Source organism: Tympanuchus pallidicinctus, unplaced genomic scaffold, assembly GCF_026119805.1.
Source record: "Tympanuchus pallidicinctus isolate F22 unplaced genomic scaffold, pur_lepc_1.0 scaffold60, whole genome shotgun sequence".
NCBI classification, from domain to species: Eukaryota; Metazoa; Chordata; class Aves; order Galliformes; family Phasianidae; genus Tympanuchus; species Tympanuchus pallidicinctus.
This window is the reverse complement of record NW_026294781.1, coordinates 54,446-80,318: the sequence shown is the minus strand read 5'-3', so window position 1 is coordinate 80,318 and position 25,873 is coordinate 54,446. Positions and strand designations below refer to the sequence as shown.

Genomic DNA, 25,873 nt, shown 5'->3' with positions numbered 1-25,873 from the left:
TAATACAACCTGTCTGTATTAAACTGTACACCAACCAATGTTTGCTGTTTTGTAGGTAGGAGTACAAGGGCACAGTATATCCATGTCTGTGCGTCTCCTGGGTGGGAAGGCAGCTCCAGCCCTCCCCCCTGCCCATGCAGATACATGCTGACGATCAGAGCATCCCGACAGAGGACACGGAGAGGTGATGCATCACACTTTGAGCCTTCCACTTTTCAGCAGTGCTCTTTCACTGCAGATACAGGTGAGGGCGGAGGCTCAGCGCGACAGCTCAGGGATGCAAAGTCACTGCTTGGCTTTCAACAATGAGGAGCACAGAGAAGGACCCCAGATGGTGCCCTGCATCACTGCAACACCGTGGAGTGCTTGGTTTGGCAAGGACAGGCTTCATAATGCTTTAAGGACTGCAGAGGCAGTCAAGAGCGAGTGTTTAAGGATTCAAGAAACACAACATGCCCAGGAGTTTGGGTGAGCAGCTGAGCCCCACGTGTGGATCAGCCACGGAGTGTACCAATGCTGTAACCATGGGATGGGAGAGCCTCCTCTGTCACATCACCAGCACCAGCCAAACCAAACCCTCGCTGGAGTGAGCGCCCCATCCAGGAAAAGGAAGAAAGTAACCAGATGCCCCCCTCACCATCACTGCAATTAAGCAGTGCTGCATCCAGAATCTTCTCACCCTAAACTCTTGAAATGGGGGTTCCCAAAGGAAGGGGAGCACAACGGTTGGGCCCCTTCTTGTTCCACTGGGCAGAAATGCGAGCACCAGGAGGGAGGATGGGTTCTTGCATGGAGTGAGAGGTGTTAAGAAGGTTTAATTTTGAACATTAGCAAAGATTTATCTGCTCCAACCAGCCACGCTCGAGGCTACAATTTACCAACCCAGAAAGAAAGTCAAAGCAGAACATGGGTTAATTTGGGTGAGACCCACTTTGGAAAGCACTTGAAGAGGTTTCACAGCTTAAGGATGCAGCAACTTGCAGGACCCTCCCCATCCAAGAAGCTGGTCAAGCTACAAATTAAATATTTGCTTCAGTGTTAGCTTCTGTCTTTCAATCTCCTGTTAGCTTTTCCCCACACCTTGAACCTCCACACCATTTCCCCAGTCCAACACCAGGCACCGAGTTCATGAGCTAAGGTCAGGGAATCGCTTTCACCCTGACTGCTCAGGAGGAAGGGAAAGGGGCACCACATGGTGGAAATCATCTGCTACAGAAGGAACCAAAACTTTACCTAGGCCTAGAGGGAAGGTAGGTGGTTTTACAGTGGGTATTTAAGGCAAGAGGCCTATCGTAGATCCATCAGCACCACATCTCTCTCGACTACTGACACATGATTGCAAGTCTGGAAGAGAAAGAAGAAATGGGGTTATTCAGATATTCCCACAGCTCAGGCATCTCCTTCGTCTCCTGATGCAATCTGCATCCATTGGCCTTCTGAGAACTGCCCTCTCCTTGCAGTGAAGAAACAAAAGAAAGCTTTTGCATCCCAACTCCAGTGAGAAGCCCCTGTGAGGCTCTCTCCTGTCCTGGGCCACAGAGCAGTGACTCACCACGGATATAAACTCAAGTGAACTGTCCAGTATGCTAACGTCTGGTACTACAGTCCCCAGTGCCCCGTGAGGCAACTTACAGTGAAGAGAGGAGGGTCTTTGGAGTGTGGGTGGAATCCTTTCTGTCGACAAGAGGAGATCTCCTCCAGGCCGTGTTCTGTCAGCTTGAAAAACCCTGTCCTAGAAATAAGCACAAACTTCATAAAGTTCAAGCCTCTGCAAGCAGAAACAGCTGCTTGTGCACTTCAAGAGCATGTTTGAATCTGCTTGTCTCAAGCACGAGACCCCACACGCTCTGCAAGGCACTCCTCTGGCAGCTTTGTGGCTGCAGCGCTGCTCCCTACCACATCTGGGCAACCACACTTACTCCTGGTACTTTGGAGAACACACAATAGCAATGGACTCTGGCAGCATCATCTGGTAGGAGCAGTGTGTGTGCAGGTCGACGCTGGAGAGGAAAGCTGTCTGCGTGGGGTGAGTCTGAAACACAGGGTAAGAGAAGAGAGAACACCACAGCAGGTTTGGATGGGTTTTTTCACTTGGCATCTGCCAAGTGGAACAGTAAAGAGGCACAGCTCCTCAGATGGCACAGAGGACTTGCTAACATGCTGAAAGTTGTTCTGGATTGCTCCAAAACATCTGCTCCTCCTTTGCATTTGGAAAGAGGACAGGAGAAGCTCTACTTTTCTGGCCACATCCCTTGCAAACTATATTGTAATACACAGCATTTTCCTTGCCCTAAATGCAGGGCACCCTGCAGGGCAGTCACCTCACACGCTTCTGAAGTGCAGCTATCTCAGGGCACAGCATCACCAGATGCACAACATATCACCACGACATTCCAAGAGACCACATCCCACGAAGATGGCAAAGCTTTTAAAAATCACAGACAACATCCAACGCACTCAGCTCCTGCTGAGAGATTTCATAGCCTCACTCTGGCACAAAGGCCTTTCCTTCTTCCCCTGTAAGGCTTTCATTGCCTTTTTTGTAGCAGAAAGCTCCAAGGGATTCCCAAGGGTGCCTGGATGTTGCGGGGCCATCACTGAAGAGTTAACACTGACAGCAGACACCCGCACATATCAGGCACACTCAGCAGGCATTTATTTGTCAAAGTCTGCAAAGCAGCTGCTGCTTTCGAGAGATTACTCAGCAGCACCAAACGTTTTGCTTGGCACACATCCGACTGCCAAAGGCTCCACGGGGACAGGCAGCAGGGAGCCAGAGGAGGAATCTGGAGCTGGCACACCCTGCGGCAGAGCAGCACACAGCTGTCTGCAAAAAGCTGTGTACTATAGGGACACATCACTGCAGAGGCCATGCACCGACAGCAGGAGCTCCAGACAGAAGGCTGGGATGTCCTAAGTCTGCTTTTAGCCCAGTGTCCCACTTCTAAAGGGGTCAGTGTTCTAGGAAGGGATCTGAACCTCCAACAGGTCTGAATTACTCAAGCAACACAAGTTGTGAGCATGACTGCATCACAGAGGAAAGGATGCAGATAATGGCAGGACAAGGGGAAATGGTTTTAAGTTGAGGAAGGGAAGATTTAGTTTGGATGTCAGGGGGAAGTTCTTTGCTATGAGAGCAGTGAGGTGCTGGAACAGCTTCCCAGAGAGGCTGTGATGCCCTGTCCATCCCTGGAGGTGTTGGAGGCCAGGTTGGATGGGGCCCTGGGAAGCCTGGGCTGGTGTGAAGTGTGGAGGTTGGTGGCCCTCCGTGCGGCAGGGGGTTGAAGCTTCGTGATCCCTGAGGTCCCTTCCAATCCAACCCATTCTATGTTCTATGATGCTGACAGCTCCACACCAAATCCTCCATCAAATCCTCCTCCCCCAGCCCATCTCCCCACACCCCTTTCCTTCCCAGCTCAAAGCAAGGTCAGACTGGAAGTGAAGCAGGGATGAGAGGCTCACATGGATCCAGCCGAGTGTAACGAGGCCATGCTGGTCCTGGATCAGGAAGAGTTCCTCCTCATTCTCTGTGTTGCAATAATCAGGGCCTCCATATTGCTTGGGAATGATGACGTGGGTTATGGTGAACTCGTTCCTCATCTGCAAGGCAGCACAGGGAGGCTGTTACCCTCCAGAAACGCCCCCCAAACAGGAAATCTGCTGCCGCCCACTGGTGCAAAGGTAATTTCCTAAGCTTTGGGAATGAAGCATTTCTGTGTTCATCACTCAGGGGCCCAGCAAGGGGAAGAGCAGCTCTACAAACAAGCCTGAGTGCATCTACCATCCACGGTAAGGGAAACTGTATGGTAACTGTATCTGAAAAAGGAGTCACAGATTCAGTCCGAGTCAGCCTGTGGCTGTTAGTTCATCTTCTCTGTGAGCACCCACAGGAGCTCAGCCCCACACTCCCATCTGAAGGAAATCTCTGCACTCACTCAGAGCTTGTGTCTCATAATTAAATAGTCACTGAGTATCCAGAGGGAACCAGATTGCAGAAAGTTGCTACATCAAACTATTTCATTTCAAAGGAAACTTCAGTGAGCAAAACAGCCCCAGATGACAAAGGAGAGAGGCTGGAGCTGCCAGCAGAAACCTCTGCACACAAAACTGCCTTCAGCCTGTGCTTGCACAGCCTTGTCTTGGTGAGGGTCCTGGCTCACAGATGGGACTCATGGCAATCAGAGAGAGGAAGCTGAACACTCACAGGAACTGCTGGCTGTCACTCCACATTGAGGCACATTTCCTTACACACAGACTGAGGAAACCTTTGGGTTAAAAGCAGAGGCAGCCTGGCCCCTACACTCCTATGAAATCATCAGTGAAACTGCACTCTGGCAGAGTCCTCCGACCACTTCCAAACCTATTCTACTTAAGGAAAAGGCCTCTGTCCTGCTTCCAGGGGCTTAATTACTATTATCATCTTACCAGCTTACCACAGAGGATCCCACAGGTCTCCACACCTCGGGCTGTGTTAGCATCAGCCAGCTGGAGGAATTTATGGCACAGCTCTCTGGGGACAATGACCTGGCGAAGGGCTTCCATGCCTGCAGCTGTGGGGAGAATTGGGAGCACAATGAGCAATGATAGCCAGTGCCACTGGAGAGGTGTTTCCTCAGTCCAGACCTAGAGGGACTAGACAGAAAGAAATCAGCCTGGAAACATTAACTGCTCTGCTAACTCTAATGCCTACTCCTCTATTGGCAGTCACAGGTAAATAAAGTCACAGTGACACTCCATAAAAGACAGTCAATACCTCTTTCAAAATAAGGAAAGAGATATGTAGAAAGAAAATAGGTTTAGAATTCTATTAGTATGTGTTTGGCTGAAGAAAACGAAAACACGAACACTCATAAAATGTCACTTAAAAGTAAGATGTTTCTCTGGTTAAGAACCAGTTGTTTAAAAATGTCTGGATTGCTGTTTTGGATCTATACTTGGCAAAAGAGGAGAGTTCAGTCAGTCTAGCCAGGAATTAAGCCCCAATCTCCAAAAAGTATTTGGATCTAGGAAGGTCAAAAGCCAAACAGGTTGTAGATTTTAGGTTAGCAGAGAAAGACTGAGGCTGGGTTATTAGAAAACAGTTTCTCTCCAGCCTGCAAACCTTTGCTGGACATTGGGGAGAGCACCCCCAGTAGCCCGAAGGACCAAATCCCCAGAAAGAATGGAGATCTGATGAAACAGTTCCAAAAGCCTCTCAGACAGCTCAGCTCCTTGGCTCTGTTTGGCTCAGCCCCCCAGAAAGGGAGAAGAATGCACAGGAGATGTACTAACTGTGTTCTGTGCTCCCCAAAGCACAAGGTTTCAAAGATCTGTCCACAACAGGAGGTTTGGCTGAGACAGTCCCCCCTGATGGACTCCCAGAGTGAAGTGGAGAGACAGGAACCCTTGGGGTTAAATCAGTAGGTGGCTTTTCCATGCCAGGGATGAGGGGTCCATCCAGAGACTCAGCACTTGGCTCCGGCTTTCCAAATTCCTGCACTATCCTCAAACGTTCCTTTTCCAGCTCCTGTCGTCGAATCATCTCCTCAAAGGCAAGAAACTGCTCTTGCTCTGCCTGCTGCTGCTTCATTAAGGCTACACGATTTCTTTCCTCTTCTAACTGCTGCTGCAAAGCCAAGTTCCGTGCATCTTCCTCTTCCTTCTCTTTCTGCAAGACAAAATACACCAAAGGACATCAGCAGACTCGAAGGACATCAGCAAATATCACTCCTTTAGAACTGCAGCTTCCAGCCTGCTTGGAGACCCTCAGCAACCACAGACCATCCGTAAATGGTCTGCAGAGATTAACCAACAAGATGTACTTCTGCACAGATCAGCACTTCCATCAGAAAACCAGCCAGACCAGAGCAGTAAACTGCTGCCTCACCCAGGCTGTTGTGTGGGAACATGATTCTAGATTGATTTCTCTCTCTTCTCTCCAAAATAGCATTTTCATAAAGCAAAACTGACTGCAGAGCTTTCTGCTTCGCCCACAGAACCCCAGATCCCTGCTCATACTGTCATGAGGCATCTGCAGAATTTCTGAGCCATAAGACCTCACACACTGAAATAAAAAGAAAGCCAAATAAATGTCCCAGCTCAGACTGCAACAAAATGAGAGGCAGGGACACCTGTGACAAGTTCACCCACGTAATGACAGCAGAGACAGCGCCATGCTGCAGCTGATGAGGATGGACTCCGAAAGCTGGGGCCTCCCAGAGTTCATCTTTCAGAGTGCTCAAGGAGCCCTGGAGACCCCTTCCAACCCCTTGGTGGCTGAGAATGGAAACCCTTCCAAACCTTTTGAGGCTCTGCACGCTTCCCAAGAAGCAGAAGCCTCCAATCTCCTCTCACTCACCTTCTGCTCCATGTACTTTGTGTAGTCCTTCGCGTACCTCTGTAATAGCTCCTTCTTGAGGACTTCAGCTCTGGGAAAGGCTATTTCCTTCAGCTTCTGAAGGGAAGAAACACAATTCTAAGTGCAAGAGCACCAAGGCAAGAAAAGCAGGCCCAGAATGGATGAAAGAAGCAATAGATTCTTGGAGAAAATAAACCCCAAAGCGTTTTCAACAGCAGCCACTGAAGACTTGGAACATTACTGCTTACTTTCATTGTCTCCTTCCTTTCAGGTACGACGGCAGTTTTGTAATCACGATGCTTTGGCAGCTTCTCAATGAAGAGCCTATAAACACAGGAGAGAAACCTGAATTTCTGAATCCCAGCAGAATGGTGCCAGCAGAAGGAAACGGCATTTGGGGGGGTATGTATCATTTGCCACCAGCACAGCATCTCTGCTCTGCCACTTCCCTGAGCCCTGTGCAATCAGGATGGCTGTCTGCCTTTCTGCAATCAACTCTCCACCAAACAGTGGCTTTCTGAGCTCTTTGTGGCATGCAGGGTTCTTGCTCAGCCCCAGGAGAGCACCTTGCATAGGACTTTTCTCCCATCTGGGCTTTGGTGATGATCCTCTGGGTTAAATACTTCCTTAATTTTTATTTTTTTTTCAGAAAACCAGTTTGATAAACCAGTCTAAAACCATTGATAAACCAGTCTGAAACACCAAGGATTCTCTCAGTGTTTCAGGAAGGACTTGGGCACCTGCCTTCACCTCTGAGAACATCCAAAGGGAGAACAGACAAGCTCAAGGACTCATCTTAACTCAGTGCTCACACAGTCCTGCATGGGGGGAGAGAGTTTCTGCAAGGGAAGGAGAAATTAACTCAGACCTTTAATAGGAAACCTGAAGAAAGGCTGTGCACAACCCCACGAGGTTAGGGCAATATTTCAAGCCTTTTCCTAGGCAGCAGTGCTGGTTCTAAGCAGATTTCTGGGAGAGAAACTCAAGACTGAGCTCGATATTACCTCGCTCCCAGCACAGATATAAAGAGATTAATTTGTGGTTTCTATACAGATAAACCTGCACCAGAATAGAAGCTCCTCCTCCTTCCAGGGTGCAGCTTAGGACACAGGAAAAGAACACTGCAAGTATAGCATCAAGGTGGGAAGCCCACAGACACAGGGCCGTGTTCTCAGCACCACGGTGCTTCCCAGGCTGCAGGCATCCCATCATTACCCCCAAGTGTGAGTCCAAACCCAATGCTCCCTGAGCAGCTCAGAGCTGTGCCCACTGCCCAGGGGAGCTGTGCCATCCCCTCCACCCTCCAGTGCAGAACCTCTCCCTCACCCCCACCTGCCTGTTGCAGCTCTGTGCCATTCCCTCAGGCCCTGTTGCTGTCACCAGAGAGCAGAGCTCAGTGCTGTCCCTGTGCTTCCTGTGAGGAGCTGCAGCCACCACGAGGCCTCCCCCCACTCCCTGTGCTGAACAAACCAAGGGACCCCATCTCCATAGCCTTCCTTTGGATGCTCTCCAAGAGTTTTACGTCCTTCTTGTATTGTGGTGCGCTCAGGGTGTGTGGTGAGGCTGCACCAGTGCAGAGCAGAAGGGGAATAAGAGCAATGAGCAGGGACAGAGCAGGGAGCAGATCCGTGTGCAGGCAGAAGGAAGAAGAGTAGAGAGCACAGCACAAACAAGCCAAGCAGAGCCAAGTGGGAAAGCCACGGTGTGAGCAAAGAGCTTTCCTCCTGCTGTGAAACCACTGCATGTGCACTAAATGAACCCATCTGCTTTAAAACCCAGCCCTCTGGGAAAAGGAAGACCTTCTCACAATCCCAGCCCTTGGTTGTACTTGTGGTTACCATGGAGAGCATGAGGATGCCAGAGACCGCGGGATCAGCACAGCCATGGCACGGAGAAGCTGTGAGGTCCCTGCTTGGGGCTGGTGGATGCAAAGTAGGTCACTGTGTCAAGGAGACAAAACAAGGCAGTGATCACTGCCAACAGATTGAAGATTAAAATGGAAGGGATTCATTAAGAAGGATTAAGAGCAGATGCTAGCCTGGGGAAGACACAAGAAACAGCAGAGGCAGCTGGCTTTCCAGAAGGCACGAAGGGGAACAGCGAGCAGTGGGGTGCAGGGAGGACCTCAGGCAGCCAGAGGAAAACCTTGAGAGAAGATCAGCAGCAGGCTGAGGAAGGAATAAGGAAGGAATAATTCTCTGAATAAGAATGCTTCGCATTTCCTACCCACAGCCCAGATGAGGCTTGGCAAGGCTTAAACCCTCAGCCCCCATCACCAGAAGCTTTGGGTTGGTTCAAACCTCTGCCTGTTGCGAGTCTGCTGTGAACGGAGCGGCTGCTTGGCACTGAGCAGCCACATCGTAGGCTATTTTTAAGCACTGCTACAGCACACATGCCAAACCAGTGTCTCTCGAGTCCCTTTACACCCCTCACAAACCCTTGGAGCCAATCCTAGCAGCTCGCAGTCACACGGACAAACCAGGAATCCACATCTCCCAGGAAATTCGTCTCACGTTTCCCTGCTCTGCTCTGCCTTGGCTCAAAAAGGCTCCAGCAAACTCCTGCTTCGAGAACAAATCCATTCTGAATGGTGCAGAAGCTGATGATGAAGAAAAACAAGCAGATGTCTTTCAAAGTGACAGCACTGACATCTGTAAAGTGCAGCCTGGTTGTTCTTAGAGACACTCGTGCCTCCCTCCTGCCCACTGCGGGATGGGCACGAGCTTCATTTCAGCATGGGAAACAGAAACACTGAAAACACGTCGAGATCAAGTGGGAGACTGAGCACCAAGAATGGAACTGGCTGCCTCAGTGGGAATCTCAGTGTAGATCTACCCTCAGATTATCCCATATCGATCGAAAATCCTCCCCAAACAAATGGCTCTCGCTCAGGTGTCACTACCTGAGGAGTTCCTGCAGGGAAATAAAGGGACATCCAGCTTCCCAAAGCCGTGCAGTCGACACAAAGCCAAGGACTTGCTCCTGAGGACGGCACGTTTGCTCCTAACAAAGACACCACGTGCAGAGCTGTAGCCAGGAGCCTCTCACACACTTCTCAGGGCTGAAGTCCTCCTCTTCACAAAGCTGCAGCCTGCACTAGTTCATTCTTTCCTGCTGGGGAGCTGAGGAGAGGCAGCCAAGCCCAGAGTCACACCAGTGACCACGGATTTGGGCTGAAGTAGCCAGAGAGAGGGGTGGGAATAAATCAAATCCAATTTCTAGAAATGGGAGAGCAGAGCAAGCTCCACCAGAGACTCCAGTTACAGTGCTTTGCTCTTGCCTTTCAGATCACAGTCTCAGGGAAGCACACCTCAAACAACGCTCTGCCAAGCCTCTCACTTCCACAAGAACATTACTCTTCCATTTAAAGAAATGAGATGATGGCATTAACTTTGTATCTTCAGATAATGCAAGCTGGCAGCTCATACTCATCAACATGAGAAATCACACCACCAAAAGGGAAAGCTTTTCACCTTTCCTGCAGCCTGAGAACCAGGCTAATGTAAATGCCACAGGCATCTGAAAGTTGCTGGAAGAACAGCAAGCCAGCATCTAGCATTGCTGTAATGAAAGAGCAAAGGCACGTTTCGTTCATTTGTTTAGTTAAAGAGCTTCTCCTTCAGCCCCAGCTATGTAACCAGCCTGGAAACCTTCCCGATGCTTTTACACTTTGCAGCTCCCTACGCAGCGACAATGACCATAAAAGCTCAGGAAGTGCAGGGCGGGAAGAAAAGCTAATCAGAGAAAAATGTGTTGGGTTGAAGGAGGCTGGGGCAGGAACCCTGTGCACACAGGCAGGCAAGAAAGGAAAACACCCATAGAAATGCCAAGCTCGATCTGGATACTTGGGTAGAACAGCAGAAAGGAGACTCGACCCTCTGGTGAGTGAGAATGGGAGGATTTGGGGCAAAAAGCCTGAGGGAACAGGATACTCAGTGCTGCCAGGGTATTTCCTGAGCATCACTACTTTCAGCCCTTTGAACACAGCAAGAAACACACGTTTGCACCACTCGTACTCCGAGCTGCCCAGGCAAAAGCAGAGCTGCTGCCACGTCACTGCATCGGCACGGCGCACGCTCTGCTCCGCAGCGTGGCTTTCGGACCCAAGATGGTTTGTTCCCAGCCAGCCCTGGAGGTGACAGCAGGAACAACTCCACGCTTGTCCACAGCCCCTGTGTTGGAGACCCAGCAGCTGTGATACCAAACAGGGTCTTGGTGGGTTTATATACAACCTCTGGCTTTTCAGAAGAGTGTTCAGAGCCTGGACATCTCACGTACCGTCCAAGTCAGAAGACTGGGGTCAGGTTGTTCAGATCTGGGACTCTTTTCCTCATGCCCTTCCTCAGAAGGGTCTGGGTGCAAATATACCTGCACGGTGTGTGTGGGGAATTACACTATTTTCTAGAACAAAACCGCCAGTGCTGCACAGCTGATTTCTGTGCTGAAGGTGAAACGTGGTGACTGCTGTAAAAGGTTGTGGTAGCTTAAACATAAAGAAAGCTTCTCCTCTGAAGCTGGTTTATCAGAGAACCACAACCAGCCTTCATCTCCTGATATTGTGACCTTTGACCATGGATGCCTGCCAATCCATTTGACATCACAGTTCTTGAGATCAACCTAACTGCTCCACAGCAATAAAACACCAGGAAATTTTTAAATAAAAGAAGCCAACACCTTCCTCCTGCTGACAGAGCTATATAAGGTCAGTCTGATCTCAGGGAATTTTTTACTGGCATTCTGCAAAGCAATGAGCAGTGCTTGTACCTTGCACCTTTACAATGTGGTCACCCTAACCAGGTCACCTGTATCAGTTCAAAAGGAGCAAAGCTCTGGACAGAACCTGGTTCTTCCAGCTCAACAACGTCTGTACACACTCAAAATAACCAACTGAAACCCCACAACCCCTTGCATCAACACAACTTAATTGTAAGCAAAGTAGAGCTGCTCTTACGTGATGTACTTGTTGTACAGGATGAAGGCATGCTCAATATTGCCCTCCTCTGAGTAAATGGTGGCCATGCGGAGGATTTCCACGCCGGAGCGATAGTAGCGCCGCAGTGGGACATCCTCACTCACTTCCACAGCACTCCCCACCCGGATCAGGCTTTGGACACGCTCCTGTGGTGGGAGGCTGACATCAGCATGGTTGGACATAACGAGGCACATCAAACCTGCCGCAGCGCTGAGCAGCTCTGCAGTGGGAGAAAAGCCGAGGGAGTCAAAACCACCACAGAACAGGTTATGTGTCTGGTTTCCCTGACAGAAATCATCCCCCCAGCTAATGCAAAGGTCAGGAGGTCCTGAGGGAGAAATGTGGGAGAAGCCAGGCTCTTTTTGGACACAGCACTTGGATATAAACCTTTACGACCTGAAACGCGGCCATGAGCTCAAGCTCATTCCTTGGGTAACCCATCTCAAGCTAAGGTCTGAGTGATGCGAATCCTACCCAAAACAGCTCCTCCTTTCTCTTCGTCTCTCTGTGCAACACGAGTGCCAGCCATTGATTTGGGGTCAGTCGGCCAACACGTTTTCCTTGGACGTGAGCAGCAGCAGCTTTACACAGGGTTCCTACACTGCACACCCCTGATCGCTCACGCGGTGGTGAGGAGAGCTGCAGGCCGTGCTCCCAGGCACTGCTGTTGGGCAGAACCGCCCCTGTCCGTCAAGCCGGCTCCCAGTTGGTCTCATTCGGACTCAGACTGCTCTGCGCCGCAGAAGGCACCGCTGTCACCCCAGGAACGCCCCCTCCCCTCTCCCTTTCCCACAGTGCCCCAAGAAAGGCAAACGAGTCGCCGCCGAGCTGCTGCCGCCCCACCCCGCTGCCCCCTGGGAAGCATCTCCAGCCCCACAGCCGCCACGGCAAAGATGGTGGAGCGGCCCGCCGCCCCCAGGACCCCGCAGCCCTTCACGCCCAAAGCGGAGCACGAAAGGTGACCGGACGCTCCCAGCGGAGCACCCTCCCCTCCCCCCCGGAGCGGGAACGGGCGGTAGGGCCGAAACGGGGCACGACCTGCGCCGGGTGGACAGCCGCAGCCTGCACGCAGCGCTTCCGGGTTGACGCCGTGACCCCGCCCCCTGCTGTTTCAGCACCCAATCACGACTCCTCGTCACATCCGGGCATCTCGCAGCTGCATCATGCTTCCGCCCGGCCCAGCGGCTGCCATTTTGAGGCCGGGCGGAAGTTCGGCGTCGTTACGCCAGAGGGGCGACGAGCCTTAAAGGGGCCGCTCTCAGTCCGGGCTCAAGGCTCACACCTGCAGGGCTTCTCGCCCCCACCGGGCTGGAGAAACTGGCCCAGAACATACATTTAGAATGTAAGCAGGGCACAAGTTTACTCTAGCAAATGTGAGTGAAAAAATAATAAAAAAAAAAGTCACCTAGCTTCAGGCCAAATCCTATTTCTTCACGTGTATTAAGAAAATGATCAACAAAAGCCCTTTTGTGGAAGGTAAAAGAGATGCTCCTGATGATGTTTCTTTAGAATTAATCCAGTTCCATTTATTCCCTCCATCACTTGAGAAACGGAGCCAGGACTGCAGAATATCACATAGCAATTCAAAAATTCTGAGTCAGTTGTCAAAAGTAGACACAGGAGAGTGTAAAAAAGGGGGAAAAAAAAAAACAACAAGAGAAAGAAGAGAGCTGTGCTGATCTCAAGAACATCTCCATCCACTTGCAGTTCCCACCACCCAGCTCAGCTGCTGGTGGATGTCACAGTTCACTCAGTTTGGAGCCTCTGCGCAACTCCTTTGTGGAAACACAGCCCTGAGTGGACGCTGCTGTGCCTCTCAATTCTGCCATACGTTTCTTACGCCGCCGCCGCCGGTGCTTCCTGGCCACATGTATCTCCTGTGGTTGTTGCTGGAGGGGACTTGGAGCTAGGAAGCACACTTCATTGCGCTGCATGTTGTAAGGCAAAGAAACTGGACAGTTCCTCGGACCCAAACTGCAAGGCCACCTTTTCTCAGCCATCCCAGGTTTGTGCACAAGCTCCTGGCGTTGTTCGGGCACTCCGTGATGTCGCTTTTTCTTCTTTTTGGCACAGCCAGAATTCCTGAAAGAAGATTTGGAAGTCAGTACCTGGAGAATTCAACCCCCTCCTGTCTCTCCCAGGTTCTGCTGAGGAGTTTTGGATCCTTTCAGCCCTGTGGCTCAGTCCCTTTTGCCTCAGACTAAAATGTGCAACACGATGTCGGCTCATCTCCTAGACGCTGCTTTCTTACAGCTGTGCAGCATCAAAGGCTGCTTCCAGCAGGAAGCATTTTGTACACTCAGCAGAAGCGGGGCTGAAGAAGCCACTGTCCAACAGCCAGCGGGCACTGATCCCAGCAGATGGCTTTGTAGCCCCCACACCATCCAGTGGAGGCCAGACCAGGGCATGTGACCCAAGCAAAGAAGCAGCTCTTTAGCTGCTCCCCTACCATCCCTGCCAGATGGGGTGACAGAAGAACAGCTCCCACTGACCCAAACGAAGTGCTCTTGTCCCTGAAGTATCTCACAGTTTGAGAACATTGCAGCTCTGCCAGGAACTAACCTACACTGTAAGGAATGCCACTCCACATCTGCAGTGTGTTATTCAAAGGCAAAGAGCTTCATGCTGCTGCAGACACGAGGAACACTTCAGCATTAACAAGACAGAGGGACGATCCCCTGCCTCCACAGCCCCTAGAAATGGCAATGGACGCTCTCTTATATGTAGTGAAGTTGCATCTAAACTTGTGAAAACATGAGTTTAAGTTACTTAAGGAGGAAAAAAAGAGCTTTTTTTTGTTCTATCTGCTCAGCTGTACAGTAAGCACAGAGGAAAGAGGCAAAAACCCACCTGGATGGTGTTAACAGGAGGTGTTCTGGACGCTGTGGGTGATGTTCTGCCTTCTGCTTTCTACTGTTCAACACAGTGCCCACTCTTCCTTTGAGGGGGACTGACCCCAAATTCTTCATTTCACGTTTCCTTAAACAGAACTCTTGGTCACAGCTGGGCTCACAAACCATTCATCGAGTGATCACAACAGCTCTCTCACGCTTCAATCAATCCCTTTCAAAACTCCCAAGGAAGGCAGCTGGTCAGGCCGTGCAGATCTGTAACCCCACGTGTCCCAGCTTCCCACCTTCTTCCTCATCCCAATTCCACCCTACCTCAAGCAGCAGCAGTCAGCCAAGCTTAAAATCTAACTATTGCAGCTCTCGTTATGTGTGTGTGCACTCACATTCCAGATCTTCTCCGGAGATCTTCAATGTAGTTCATCCTCTCGATGGGGTGCCCTCGAGCTCTGTTGAACACTGGAGAAAGAAAGGTCTGAGTTCTAACAGCACTCCAACGGAACGAGCGCAAGCCCAATTAAAACCAGAAGCCCACAGCAAGTATTTTGTATCTTGACAAGAAGGACATACATGTACGTACACTCTATTGCGGCGTTGGGCTCCATGCCTTCAACGTCAATCAGGTACCTGAGCAGACCAACAAGACAGCTCTAATCACACAAGTAACCCCAAAGACATTTACAGATCAGAGACAATTCAAAACCAAGTGGGAATTTTTTAGAGCTTCTGTTCACAAGCCAAATTTGAGTATCAGCATTTTGTTGCCTCTTATTCCCGATTTCAACAAATCCCTGCAAACATCTTTTCTAAGCTCACGAGCTTCAGGTCCTTGCAGGCCTTGGATTACACACTTTTACTGCTGAAACTGCCAGCACCCCCACTTAATGCCCTCTGACCGCAGACAACTCACCTACAAACCAGGTAGCCAGTTCTGTTTAAGCCATGTGTGCAATGCACTCCAATGAGTTTATCTGTAACAAACAGCAACCAGGTCATATTTTTGCAGTGTTGCTTTTCCTAAAACCAAGTCAGAGCAAAGCAAGCTCGACATTTGTCCTCCAACAGTCACAAGTGTAAATAAACTGAAAGGATCGTGCAACAAAGTCCCATTTGTGGTTGGTGATCACAGCTGATTTGGCTCACTGGCTCATTTCACCCCATATCTGCATGGTCACACAGCTCTCTGCAGGGAGGACGTTTTTCAAAGCTCTATGAAAGGCTACCCCACATTTCCCAAGCACAAACAGCTCACTGTTCACACCACTGCTCATCAACTATCACTGCTTACAGCGAGCCTACAGACACAGTCCCTGTCTCAATTAACACATGACCCACTGCTACTTCTCAGCCAGCATGAACTCCTCCACCTCAACAGACTGATCTCATTGCTTCGACATTCAAACACCAAGTGGAGGAAAAGAAATCCATGCTGTGCATGAAGGTTAAATGAGAACACCAATCTCCAAGGCTACACTGCCCTTCCCATAGACAGCACTGGGTAACAGAAGGGAAATTCACATTACCGTTGTCTTTGTTGTCTCTCAAAAAGTTTTCCACAACACACTTGAATTGAAAAATAGTCTGATTGTTTGGTATTTCATGTCCCATTGTCAGGATCTTTGAATACCTGAGTGTAGCTGGCAGCTCCTACAAGAAACAAAGGAGGACAGTAGTTACTCCACAGTTCTCACCTGGTAGAGAACTGCTGACGAACAGATACAACAAATTCGCATTCCAACTGAAACCAAAAGAGCAGCAACAGTTTTAGGTAAGACGACTTCACCCCTTTAACACATTGCCAGTATTTCAGAACAACCCACTTGTGCTTTCACTCCTTCCACCCTGAGAAGGACAAAGCACTGAGGTGGGAATAACTTTTCCTGTACATATCTGCACATTTAACACCATGAACCAAAAACCACTGTAATCAGCTTCTTGTTCAGCCCACAAAAACACCCTTAGGGTATCCAAAAACCTGTGGTGGTAGAAAGAGAAGGGCTAGAGACCTCGGTGTCACACCTGATCAAATACAAAGACTCCATCTCAACCGCTGTGAGATGCTTCCCCGCATTCCCTTGGAAGGGAATTGAGGCGTTTCGTGCTCTTTAAAGTTACCTTCTCACAAAAATCATCCCACTCTGCAGCAATATCAAGGTTTAAAAAGACCATTTCTCTCCCCTGTGCAGAGTCCAACACTGACCTCTGGTCCGTAGTAGCGCGTTGTGTACGTCAGGTCAATGATGAGGCCCAGTTCTTCTTTCTGCTCTTTGATTTTCTCAATGAGGTCACAAGGCGAAAATCTCTCCTCTGGATGAAGGTTCTGATTAAAGCTCTGAAGGAAAGCAACATTCAGCAGCAAATGTCAACCACAGCTTCACTGTGACTGGTGAACTGCTACGCCTCCCCAGCAATCACAGAATCACAGAATGGCTTGGGTTGCAAAGGACCGCAATGCTCATCTGGTTCCAACCCCCTGCTGTGTGCAGGTCACCAACCAGCAGCCCAGGCTGCTCAGAGCCACATCCAGCCTGGCATCGAATGCCGGCAGGGCTGGGGCATCCACAGCCTCCTTGGGCAGCCTGTGCCAGTGCCTCACCACCCTCTGGGTGAAAAACTTCCTCCTCATATCCAATCTAAACCTCTCCTGTCTCAGTTTAAAACCATTCCCCCTTGTCCCATCACGATCCAACGTCTATCCGTCATCCGCCATCTGCTCAGGGATGAAAGAAACAACGAAGACAAATCACTGAACTGTAGGGATTGGAAGGAACCCGTAGAGATTTCAGCCCACAGCCCAGCCTGATCGGGCTTTGCATTGGGACGATCCGGGCACGGACGGCCCCTGTCCTCAGCTCCTGGTGAGCGCAGCCCCGAGGGAGCAGCAGCCGTGAGTGACAACGCGGCCCGCGGTGCTGCTCGCCGCTCCCCCTCAGCACCGCGACCCCCGGGGCGGCCCTCGGCCCCCGCTCACCTTCCTCAGGGGCACTTTGAAGGCGATGAAGCGGGTGCCCGGCAGCCTGCGGCCCAGCGGGACGTAATCGGTCCACCTGCAAATAGAAGCGGAGGGACGTTAGAACCGCAGTTGGGGCAGCCCTTTCGCAACGCCGTGCGGAGCAGCCCGTGCTGCACTCACCGCTCGGGGACGCGGGAACGGCCGCGGCCCGGCATGCTGACAACGGAACGGAGACACGGCCGTGACTTCCGCTTCCACCACTTCCGCTTCCGCCGCCATGACCTCGCGCGCCATCCGTCTGCGTGACGTCATCAGGAGGAGCCGAGATAGCTGCAACCACAGCTCCACCTGGCGGAGCGGGGCGGGAACCTCTGCAAGAGCTCTGCCGGGATTCCTCCCAGCCCCTGCGCTTTGTGACAGACAGATGGGTGAAAGCAGAGAGCCAGCAGGTGGAAGTTTGGTGGCTTTCAGAGACAAAGCACCGCAGCCCTGCGATGCCACTGGCCGTCAGAGTGTCATCAGTCACGTCCCTGCCTTCGTGTCCACTCACTGCAATGGGAGCTGAGTTGGCTGCACCCGCAGGGATGGGGCACCCGCAACCTCTCTGGGCAGCAGTGCCAGGGCCTCAGCTCCCCCTCTGTGAACAACTTCCCTGACATCTAAACCAGATCTCCCCTCCTTTACGTCCAAACCATTCCTCTTTGTCCCTATCACCATCTCCCTTGTGCAGCGGGGGCTCCCTGCAGCCTTCTCTTCTCTGCGCTGAACACCCCTGGCTCCCTCAGCCTTTCTCCATAGCAGAGGCGCTGCAGCCTCTGAGCGAATCACCCAGAGAAAAAGCTTTTCTTTTCTCATTTGGGATCGCTGTAGGGCACACAAGAGGCAAATTTCCCATCTGAATGCACAGCCTTGGCTTTGCTGAACCTCCACCCCACAGCCCGTCCTTTGCACCCATCTCTGTCTGGCTCAGAGGGAAGGAAGCGGTGCGGGACCACATGGAAGGCCTTGCACAGCTCCAGGGAGACGACATCAGTTGCCCTCCCGTTGCCCATCACTGCTGTCACGGCATCCCAAAAAGCCACCAGATGGGTCAGGCACGATCTGCCCTCGGTGCTGCCGTGCTGGCTGGCACAGATCACTTCTCCATCCTCAGCTGCCTCAACATCTCCTCCAGGAAGATCTGCTCCATCACCCCAAATACACCCCAAAAACATGAGGTTTCCAAGACTTACGCCCCAGGCAGGTGTAGCGTGGAAACCTCTCACCCTGAACAGAAGCCAATGTGGGGACTGGGGGCATTTTCCCCCCTGTGTCCTGCATGGATCAAGCAAGCTCTCACACAGTTGGGGAATGATGTTGTTATTTATTGATGGAATACAAGACTGGAATTGAAATCTGGACAGCCACAGTGGATGGCAGCAGCGGCTGTCCAGGTGTGGGACGTGGTGCCTGGCCCCAGGGAGATTGCTACCATCCCCTGTAGGACGGGGGTGGTGGTGGAGCCCGGGGAAGAAGGGGCTTATTCCTGGTGTACATGGCCGGGCTGGGGGGCCGCGGGGGCCGCGCCGGGGGCAGCCGAGTCGGGGCACTCTTGGGCCTGGGGGGCGGCGATGGGCTGGAGCTCCGCAGCACCCGGGCAGGACGTCCTGGCACCCGTGAAGCCCGCTGGTGCCGAGACCGTCTGTGCTCATGTGCTGATTGTCCACCGGCAGCAAACCGGGCCTTGGCAGATTCCATGAGGCGCCTGCAGAGACAGGAACTGCTGAGGGCCCGGGGAGCCCCCCGCTCTCCTTCCTCCCGGCACCGCACAGAGCAGCGGGAATAAAGAGCTGGGATGGGGATGGGGGAGCAACTCACTGTTGTTTCTTCCGCCGCCGCCGGATGCAAATGCAGCAGACAATTATTAGCAGGAGAATGGGAACAAACACACCAATAGCACCTTTCAAGCAGAACATGGGGACGTCCTTAATGTAGATGCCCTTGGTGGCTTCTTCACCTCCTGCACCTGAAGGAACAATTGTGGTCACTGCTGCGCCTCCTGCCTACCTGGCGATCTCAGCAGAGCTCTGACATTGCCATGAAATGCTCCAGGAGGCCACAGACACAAAACACAACAACAGAACCTCAAGCGTCAGCCACAGAGCTCTGGGCAGGCCTCTACCTGGAGCGCCAGCTGCTGGCACGTCCTCTGTGCCTTCACGGGAGATGGGCAGTGTGTGGCTGCTGCCCTCCTGAAGCACGGCCTCGTCCACAGGCTCTCCATCGACCTCTAGAGAAAGAAGGCAGCAAAGTGGGACTGTAAATGTCTGCTCATATCTTTGTAGAACGCCAGTTTCCCGAGTCTCCCGGTGAGCAGACAGAAATGTACCCACCAGGCACTTCATTCTCCCCCGTCACTGCCTTCAGGACAGGAGCAAACCGCGGCGAATATCTTCCTCGTCCCGGTTTCTCTGTCTGTCTCGCAGGACCTGAACAGAACGGAGCAGGACACATTTCAGAGAAACCCAGTGCTGAGCTGAGCGCTCTGTTGGTGCAGTCCGTCCGGGCAGAGTACCCACCCCTGGGAGGCCAGCGGGGCTCCTGCGCGGGAGGCAGCTGCGCGTTTGGCACGGCCCTCTCTGGAGGCAGTTCTGCAACAAGGAACCACGAGAGCTTTCCGTCGTGCACCACAAGCTGTGTCACTGCGTGACGGCACAGCTGAGGAGCAGGTGGTACCCGGGGATGGTGCAGGGACAGGGCGCGCGCGTGCAGCTCTGTGCTCCCGCTCCTGCAGGCCTGGCTGACATTAGGGCTGCGAGCTGGCAGCTCGCAAAGCAATTAAAAAGCCATCACATACCCATGCCATCTGCTAGAGCTTCCGACCCCGGAGCCGGCTGGGATTCTGCACCCCATTCACTTCCACTCACATCTGTAAACAAACAGGACAGAGCAGCTTGTGTCAGACACGTCCACATACCCATCTCCAGATGGGAACAACGGCGGATCGCTCCAAAGCACCCCTCTCTCCCTTCCACGCGGCAGCATCTCAACCTGAGCTGCTGGGTGCCTGCAGTGGCACCGTGCTGATACACAGCAATCCATGTGTGGAACTGCCTGGAGACGGGGAGGGGAAGAGAATGGGAAGGGGAGCCTCCAAGGCTCTGTTCTGGCAGTGATTTACCTCCAGGTTCCACCTCAGGAACAAAAGCCGAGTCCGACCAGGCAACCGCATGAAAAGAATCAGCGTAGTCATCTAGAATCACCAAGAGATGGGAGAAGTTTCCATTAAACGTGTGCAACACCACCACGGTCCACATGGAGCAACGTGTGGCCACTCGGCCCTTCTTAGTGCAGATCTCTGATGGGCACAAAGGAAGGTGAAACCACAGCACGGGAGGAAAACGTGCCTGGCTCATCCCTTGGGCTGGGGGCCGAGGGGGACCCTGTGTTGGGAACTGGGTGCTGGCCGCCTTCCCCTGCCCAGCACGTCCCCCATGCAAGGACAGCCCCAGGGCAGCCTGCCATCTGGCCGTGGGGACGCAGCCTGACTTCTTGCCCCCCGTACCGCTCACTTTTGCTCACCCACCTGCTCCTGGTGCTTGCCACGGAGCAGCACCGACCTTACAGCAACTTGCAGCCATCAGGAGGAGGAGTATGAGACGGGCAGAGGCCATAGCTCCCCACACTCGTCCCATGCTGTCACCACCACGACTGTAGCCACAGCAAGTGCTGGCGACGGGGCGGGCACAGAGCAATGCCTGTGCCACCACGGGACTGTGTCACAGAGGAGCATTGTGACCTCAGGGCAGAGGGGCTGACCCCAGTGGTCACGGAACCCCCCACTGCCACTCTCGAGCTCCCTTGGCAGGTAAGGCAGCAGGCTGCTCTGCTCCTGGCACTGCGGCCCTCCAGGGGATCCCAGTGCCCCAGATCTCACCCAGCACCATTTGGGCATTTCCCCACAGAGAGATTTCCTTCACGGACGCTGACGGTGCTTCCGACACCCGACGCCTCGTTACTTGGATCCCTTGTGCCTCCACCGGCCACCGCTGCAATGCAGCCCACCTTCCGCAACGCAGCAGTGCCGGTGTCCTTCCAACCCCTCGCTGTCCCTAATGTCACCTACATGGTGCCTCAGGCCTCCGTCTGGCCTGGGATACCAGGCGTCCAGGGACAGGGAGTGCAGCTCCCACCTGGGGGGCTGCCTCTAATGGTGGGTCAGCTCCCAGCTGCGGGGATGCCCCAAGTTGTGGTTCAGCTGCCACCTGGGGGGCTGCCCTCAAATGTGGTTCAGCTGCCACCTGGGGGGCTGCCCTCAAATGTGGTTCAGCTGCCACCTGGGGGGATGCCCCAAGTTGTGGTTCAGCTGCCACCTGGGGGGATGCCCTCAAATGTGGTTCAGCTGCCACCTGGGGGGATGCCCACAGTTGTGGGTCAGCTGCCACCTGGGGGGATGCCCCAAAACGTTGGTCAGCTGGCACCCATGGGGCAGCAGTTACCCCTGGTCATGCGCCTACCTGCAAAGACGCAGCCAGGTATGCCTGCCCCCAGTGCCTCTGCCCACTGCTCCAAACATCCCCTGGTGGCAGAGACGCAGCAGCCCCAGCAGCCGACGGGGCAGCAGCCTGGGGCTGCGTTCCATGGGGAGCCCCTGCAGCCCGCAGGCAGCTGCCCGCTGCAGGGCCCCGACCGCCCCGGCTCCTCAACTGTCCTCCGAGGACCTCCGTCGTGCCCAAGTCCAACCGAGGCTCCGCTCACCTGCAGCAGCGCAGCGCTGGAATCAGGTGGTGAGTTTGGGGCTGCAGAGCGGGTGGCAGGCTGTCCGCACCGGGTGGCGGTGGGAAAGATGGCGCTGCCTCACTGGGGGTGTTCTTGCTTTTCAGCAGCGACAACGAGCTCAGACATCCAGGAGGACATCACTGACATCAATGACCCCCTGACCTGGATGAACAACGGTGAGTCTGGGGGCAGCAGAGCTGGCAGGGGGGCGTTTGCACCGAGCGAGTGTGGGAAAGCTGGCGTTACCCCCGTGGTGGTTTTCTTCCTCTTCCAGAAGTGGCACCCGAAACAGAGGTCCCGGATGACATCCTGGATGACATGCCGGACATGGATGAGCTCCTGACTTGGATGAACAACGGTGAGTGTGGGGGCAGCAGAGCTGGCGGGGGGGTGTCTGCACTCAGTGGGTGTGGGAAAGCTGGTGTTACCCCTGCGGGGATTTTCTTCCCTTTCCAGAAGTGGCACCCAAAACAGAGGTCCCGGATGACATCCTGGATGACATGCCAGACATGGATGAGCTCCTGACTTGGATGAACAATGGTGAGTTTGGGGGCAGCAGAGCTGGCAGGGGGGCGTTTGCACCGAGCGAGTGTGGGAAAGCTGGCGTTACCCCCGTGGTGGTTTTCTTCCTCTTCCAGAAGTGGCACCCGAAACAGAGGTCCCGGATGACATCCTGGATGACATGCCGGACATGGATGAGCTCCTGACTTGGATGAACAACGGTGAGTTTGGGGGCAGCAGAGCTGGCGGGGGTTGTCTGCACTCAGTGGGTGTAGGAAAGCTGGCGTTACCCCTGCGGGGATTTTCTTCCCTTTCCAGAAGCGGCATCCAACACAGAGATCCTGGACAACATCCCGGACATGGATGACCTGCTCACGTGGCTGAACACCAGTGAGTGTGGGGGCTGCAGAGCTGGCGGGGGGGTGTCTGCACTGAGTGCCTGTGGAAAGGCTGTCCTCATCCTTCTGGGGATGTTCTTGCTTTTTCTGAAGTGGCGAGTCCTCAGGAGGTCCCCCAGCAGAACCAGGACCCTGCTGATACCCAAACAAGGGGGACCGAAGGAACTGACACTGCAGCAGAGGAAGGAGGTCACGATGAGCTGCTGCCTGAACTGGACAGCCAGGAAAGGGAAGAGCTGCTGCGGTGGATCGATGCCACACAGCCACCGAGCCCAGAGGTCCCGAGCAGCAGAAAAACACCACCGTTCATCACAGCGCTCCCTGACTTTCCCTGGGCCAGCAGCACGGAGCGAAACGGAGAGGCAGAGGCAGAGGCCTGGATCAGGAGCGACCTGTTGTGCACACATCCATCGTGCTGCAGGCAGTCCCCCGGGCCGCTGCTCTGCCTGCCTTTCCTACTGCCCTGCAGCACATCACCAGAGCTGCCTGTGCCGACCCCCCCGGATGTCCCAGCACCTCCTTCACCCAGCACAGCACATCTGATGGAGGAGGCGCAGCAGAAGCAACCCCGGGTGCTTCTCACCCGCCTGGCACTGCCACCCGGCTGCACGTCCTGCCATGTGCCAGGCAACCACTACCAGGGTGGCACCGAGCTGGCCGAGAGCCCGGCGCCCGCCTGCACCACCAGCGGGCACCAGCGGCGCACTGGCAGCGGCCCAGCCAAGAAGAGGAAGCTGCCGCATGGCCAGGACGCTCCAGGGCAGAAACGCCGGCGCTAGGCGAAGCTGGGTGGGCTCGGCACAAACGGGAGCGTCTGCGGAAACCGGCCCATGTGCTGCAGCAGGAGGCAACCAACGGCCAACAGTTCAGGCTACCTGTAGCTCTGGGCTCCTCGCCGGCCCCGTGGCACACAGAGCAGCAGCAGCAGTGCTCCAGGGGCACCAGCACCGGCCCCAGCCCTACCTCTCCAAACCTGGGCTGTCCACCACCACCACCTTGGACTGGGACAACATGGGACTCTATTAGATCTCATTACGTTATGATATTTTATGTTATTCCATCTTCAATTACATTAAATAACATCACATCACTCAATGTTTTGTATTCACTTTGCTACATCTCTGCCTGCAGTCATTCATGCAGTCCCAAATCCCCCCAGCCAGTCTTGGGCCTGGGCAGCAGTGATGTGCTGGGGCTCCGCAGCACCTAGCCCACATGGAGCCCGCTGGTGCTGAGACCGTCCATCCTCTCTCAGCTGTGTCTGTCTGTCTGTCTGTCTATCCTCATGTGCTCAGCATTCGTGGACAGCACACAGGAACTGCTGAGGGCACGGGGAGCCCCCCGCTCTCCTTCCTCCCGGCACCGCACAGAGCAGCGGGAATAAAGAGCTGGGATGGGGATGGGGGAGCAACTCACTGTTGTTTCTTCCGCCGCCGCCGGATGCAAATGCAGCAGACAATTATTAGCAGGAGAATGGGAACAAACACACCAATAGCACCTTTCAAGCAGAACATGGGGACGTCCTTAATGTAGATGCCCTTGGTGGCTTCTTCACCTCCTGCACCTGAAGGAACAATTGTGGTCACTGCTGCGCCTCCTGCCTACCTGGCGATCTCAGCAGAGCTCTGACATTGCCATGAAATGCTCCAGGAGGCCACAGACACAAAACACAACAACAGAACCTCCAAGCGTCAGCCACAGAGCTCTGGGCAGGCCTCTACCTGGAGCGCCAGCTGCTGGCACGTCCTCTGTGCCTTCACGGGAGATGGGCAGTGTGTGGCTGCTGCCCTCCTGAAGCACGGCCTCGTCCACAGGCTCTCCATCCATCTCTAGAGAAAGAAGGTAGCAAAGTGGGACTGTAAATGTCTGCTCTTGCCAGGAGGATGACATCCTCAGCAGGTGTTACTTCTCCAAAGACAGCAGCATTTTCCACATATCTTTGTAGAACGCCAGTTTCCCGCGTCTCCTGCTGAGCAGACAGAAATGTACCCACCAGGCACTTCATTCTCCCCACAAAAAGTTCATCTCCTTCCTGTTTAGCATCTCCCTTGAAGCAGTGGGAGGCTGCAATGAGGTCTCCCCACAGCCTTCTGCCGTCTGGGCTCAACAGACGGAAGAATGGAAAGAATCAAAGATCAAGAACCAAAAACCACCCGATGTGCTCTTTCCCTTTGGGTTCCTTACCAGGGGATCGCCCTGAGCTTCACAGCGCAGATCTGGCCGGGACCTGGCGAGCCCTGTGATCGTCTCTGCGGCCCTCTTCTGAAGCCTCTCTAACAGCTTCCTGTCTTTCTTGTGTTGTTGGCCCCACACCTGGGCACAGTCCTCCAGGTAGGGCCTCACAAGGGCAGAGTGACAATCTCCTCCCTGTCCCTGCTGGCCACCCCTTTTCTCATGGAGCCCACCATACCCTTTGCTTTCCAAGCTGCAGGAGCACACTGCTGGCTCTGTGGGAATACAGGAGAAACTGCACAGGGCTGCAGAATGCTCTGCTGCCATGTAAAGGTGGATGGGAAGGTTGTGGGGCCGGATGGGACAGCTAGAAAGAGAAAACTTGTGAAGGCACTTGTGTAAGTGATGTGAGAACTCGTCATAAACGATTTGGGTCGTTCACATCTGAGCCCGTGCACCAGGCGCTGCAAATGGCGCCCACCACGTGCAGCAAACGAAGCCGAGGCTGAGCGAGCCCGGCCCGCCAGCGCCGCCCACCGAACTGCGGAGAGATTGGCGCCCGCAGCGCTCTGCAGACGGAAGGCGAGCAGTCGGGAACTGCGGGCAGTTCGCTAACGGACGAGCAGCAAGGAAATCTGGCAGCGTTACGGTTACTTTTAACGTTTCGGAACCAGCCTGTATCTACCTCAGCGTTAGTTCCTTTTCTCGAAGGGATAAGCAACAATGTGCCCGAGTCCTCCGAAAATCCTCCGAGGCTCTCTCGATGAGAGCTTTGGCACAAAACTAGCGCGAAACTCCGGGAGGCTGCTATTATTGAGACAGAACGGCTGCTCAACTTTTACCTGGTCGGCACCAAATCGCGGAAGGGCTTAAACGCATTCGACAAGGAACAATTCCTTCCGACTACTCCCCGTCCCCCCCCACGCCGCCCCC

At 53.6% G+C, this 25,873-nt stretch overlaps 3 protein-coding genes across 9 annotated transcripts; all 3 read right to left on the bottom strand.

Annotated features, from left to right (window-relative positions):
- STAMBP (STAM binding protein) lies at positions 1 to 12,450 on the bottom strand. 2 transcript variants are annotated; one of them, XM_052665004.1, is made up of 10 exons: positions 12,348 to 12,450; positions 11,289 to 11,529; positions 6,586 to 6,661; positions 6,338 to 6,433; positions 5,272 to 5,647; positions 4,426 to 4,550; positions 3,463 to 3,600; positions 1,920 to 2,032; positions 1,633 to 1,732; positions 1 to 1,344 (listed from the first exon to the last, which is right to left on the bottom strand). In XM_052665004.1, exons 2-10 carry the CDS (start codon positions 11,501 to 11,503, stop codon positions 1,288 to 1,290), a joined length of 1,296 nt encoding a protein of 431 aa, XP_052520964.1. In that variant the 5' UTR covers positions 11,504 to 11,529; positions 12,348 to 12,450; the 3' UTR covers positions 1 to 1,287. The 2 variants fall into 2 exon arrangements, with proteins under 2 accessions (XP_052520964.1, XP_052520965.1); XM_052665005.1 differs by having other exon boundaries at positions 11,289 to 11,455; positions 12,348 to 12,419.
- Positions 12,451 to 12,771: 321 nt separating this feature from the next.
- DUSP11 (dual specificity phosphatase 11) lies at positions 12,772 to 17,394 on the bottom strand. The gene is made up of 9 exons (XM_052665012.1): positions 17,292 to 17,394; positions 17,130 to 17,205; positions 16,359 to 16,490; positions 15,682 to 15,805; positions 15,069 to 15,129; positions 14,739 to 14,785; positions 14,545 to 14,617; positions 14,160 to 14,288; positions 12,772 to 13,391 (listed from the first exon to the last, which is right to left on the bottom strand). Exons 1-9 carry the CDS (start codon positions 17,324 to 17,326, stop codon positions 13,049 to 13,051), a joined length of 1,020 nt encoding a protein of 339 aa, XP_052520972.1. The 5' UTR covers positions 17,327 to 17,394; the 3' UTR covers positions 12,772 to 13,048.
- Positions 17,395 to 18,468: 1,074 nt separating this feature from the next.
- LOC128071875 (serine/arginine repetitive matrix protein 1-like) lies at positions 18,469 to 24,774 on the bottom strand. 6 transcript variants are annotated; one of them, XM_052665017.1, is made up of 9 exons: positions 21,464 to 21,584; positions 20,677 to 21,427; positions 20,272 to 20,343; positions 19,948 to 20,019; positions 19,670 to 19,741; positions 19,484 to 19,579; positions 19,273 to 19,380; positions 18,969 to 19,116; positions 18,469 to 18,855 (listed from the first exon to the last, which is right to left on the bottom strand). In XM_052665017.1, the coding sequence occupies exons 2-9, from the start codon at positions 20,783 to 20,785 to the stop codon at positions 18,579 to 18,581; spliced, it is 954 nt and encodes a 317-aa protein (XP_052520977.1). In that variant the 5' UTR covers positions 20,786 to 21,427; positions 21,464 to 21,584; the 3' UTR covers positions 18,469 to 18,578. The 6 variants fall into 6 exon arrangements, 4 of the variants coding, with proteins under 4 accessions (XP_052520977.1, XP_052520978.1, XP_052520976.1 ...); XM_052665018.1 differs by having other exon boundaries at positions 20,677 to 21,391; positions 21,464 to 21,561; XM_052665016.1 differs by having other exon boundaries at positions 20,677 to 21,556.
- Between the last annotated feature and the right edge of the window lie 1,099 nt (positions 24,775 to 25,873).

Excerpts from the sequence above, each read along its gene's own strand:
- STAMBP (XM_052665004.1), bottom strand. The coding sequence starts at position 11,503 with ATGTGCCTCGTTATGTCCAACCATGCTGATGTCAGCCTCCCACCACAG. Across the intron at positions 6,662-11,288 it reads CTGTACAACAAGTACATCAC|GCTCTTCATTGAGAAGCTGC; the intron begins GTAAGAGCAGCT and ends CTGTGTTTATAG. Across the intron at positions 1,733-1,919 it reads TGTTCTCCAAAGTACCAGGA|GACAGGGTTTTTCAAGCTGA; the intron begins GTAAGTGTGGTT and ends GCTTATTTCTAG.
- LOC128071875 (XM_052665015.1), bottom strand. The coding sequence starts at position 20,506 with ATGAGCCAGGCACGTTTTCCTCCCGTGCTGTGGTTTCACCTTCCTTTG. Across the intron at positions 19,742-19,947 it reads AGCTCTAGCAGATGGCATGG|AACTGCCTCCAGAGAGGGCC; the intron begins GTATGTGATGGC and ends TCCTTGTTGCAG. Across the intron at positions 19,381-19,483 it reads GGGGGAGAATGAAGTGCCTG|AGGTCGATGGAGAGCCTGTG; the intron begins GTGGGTACATTT and ends TTCTTTCTCTAG.
- DUSP11 (XM_052665012.1), bottom strand. The coding sequence starts at position 17,326 with ATGCCGGGCCGCGGCCGTTCCCGCGTCCCCGAGCG. Across the intron at positions 14,786-15,068 it reads ACTGGCTACCTGGTTTGTAG|GTACCTGATTGACGTTGAAG; the intron begins GTGAGTTGTCTG and ends TGGTCTGCTCAG. Across the intron at positions 14,618-14,738 it reads GCCCAACGCCGCAATAGAGT|TGTTCAACAGAGCTCGAGGG; the intron begins GTACGTACATGT and ends TTCTTTCTCCAG.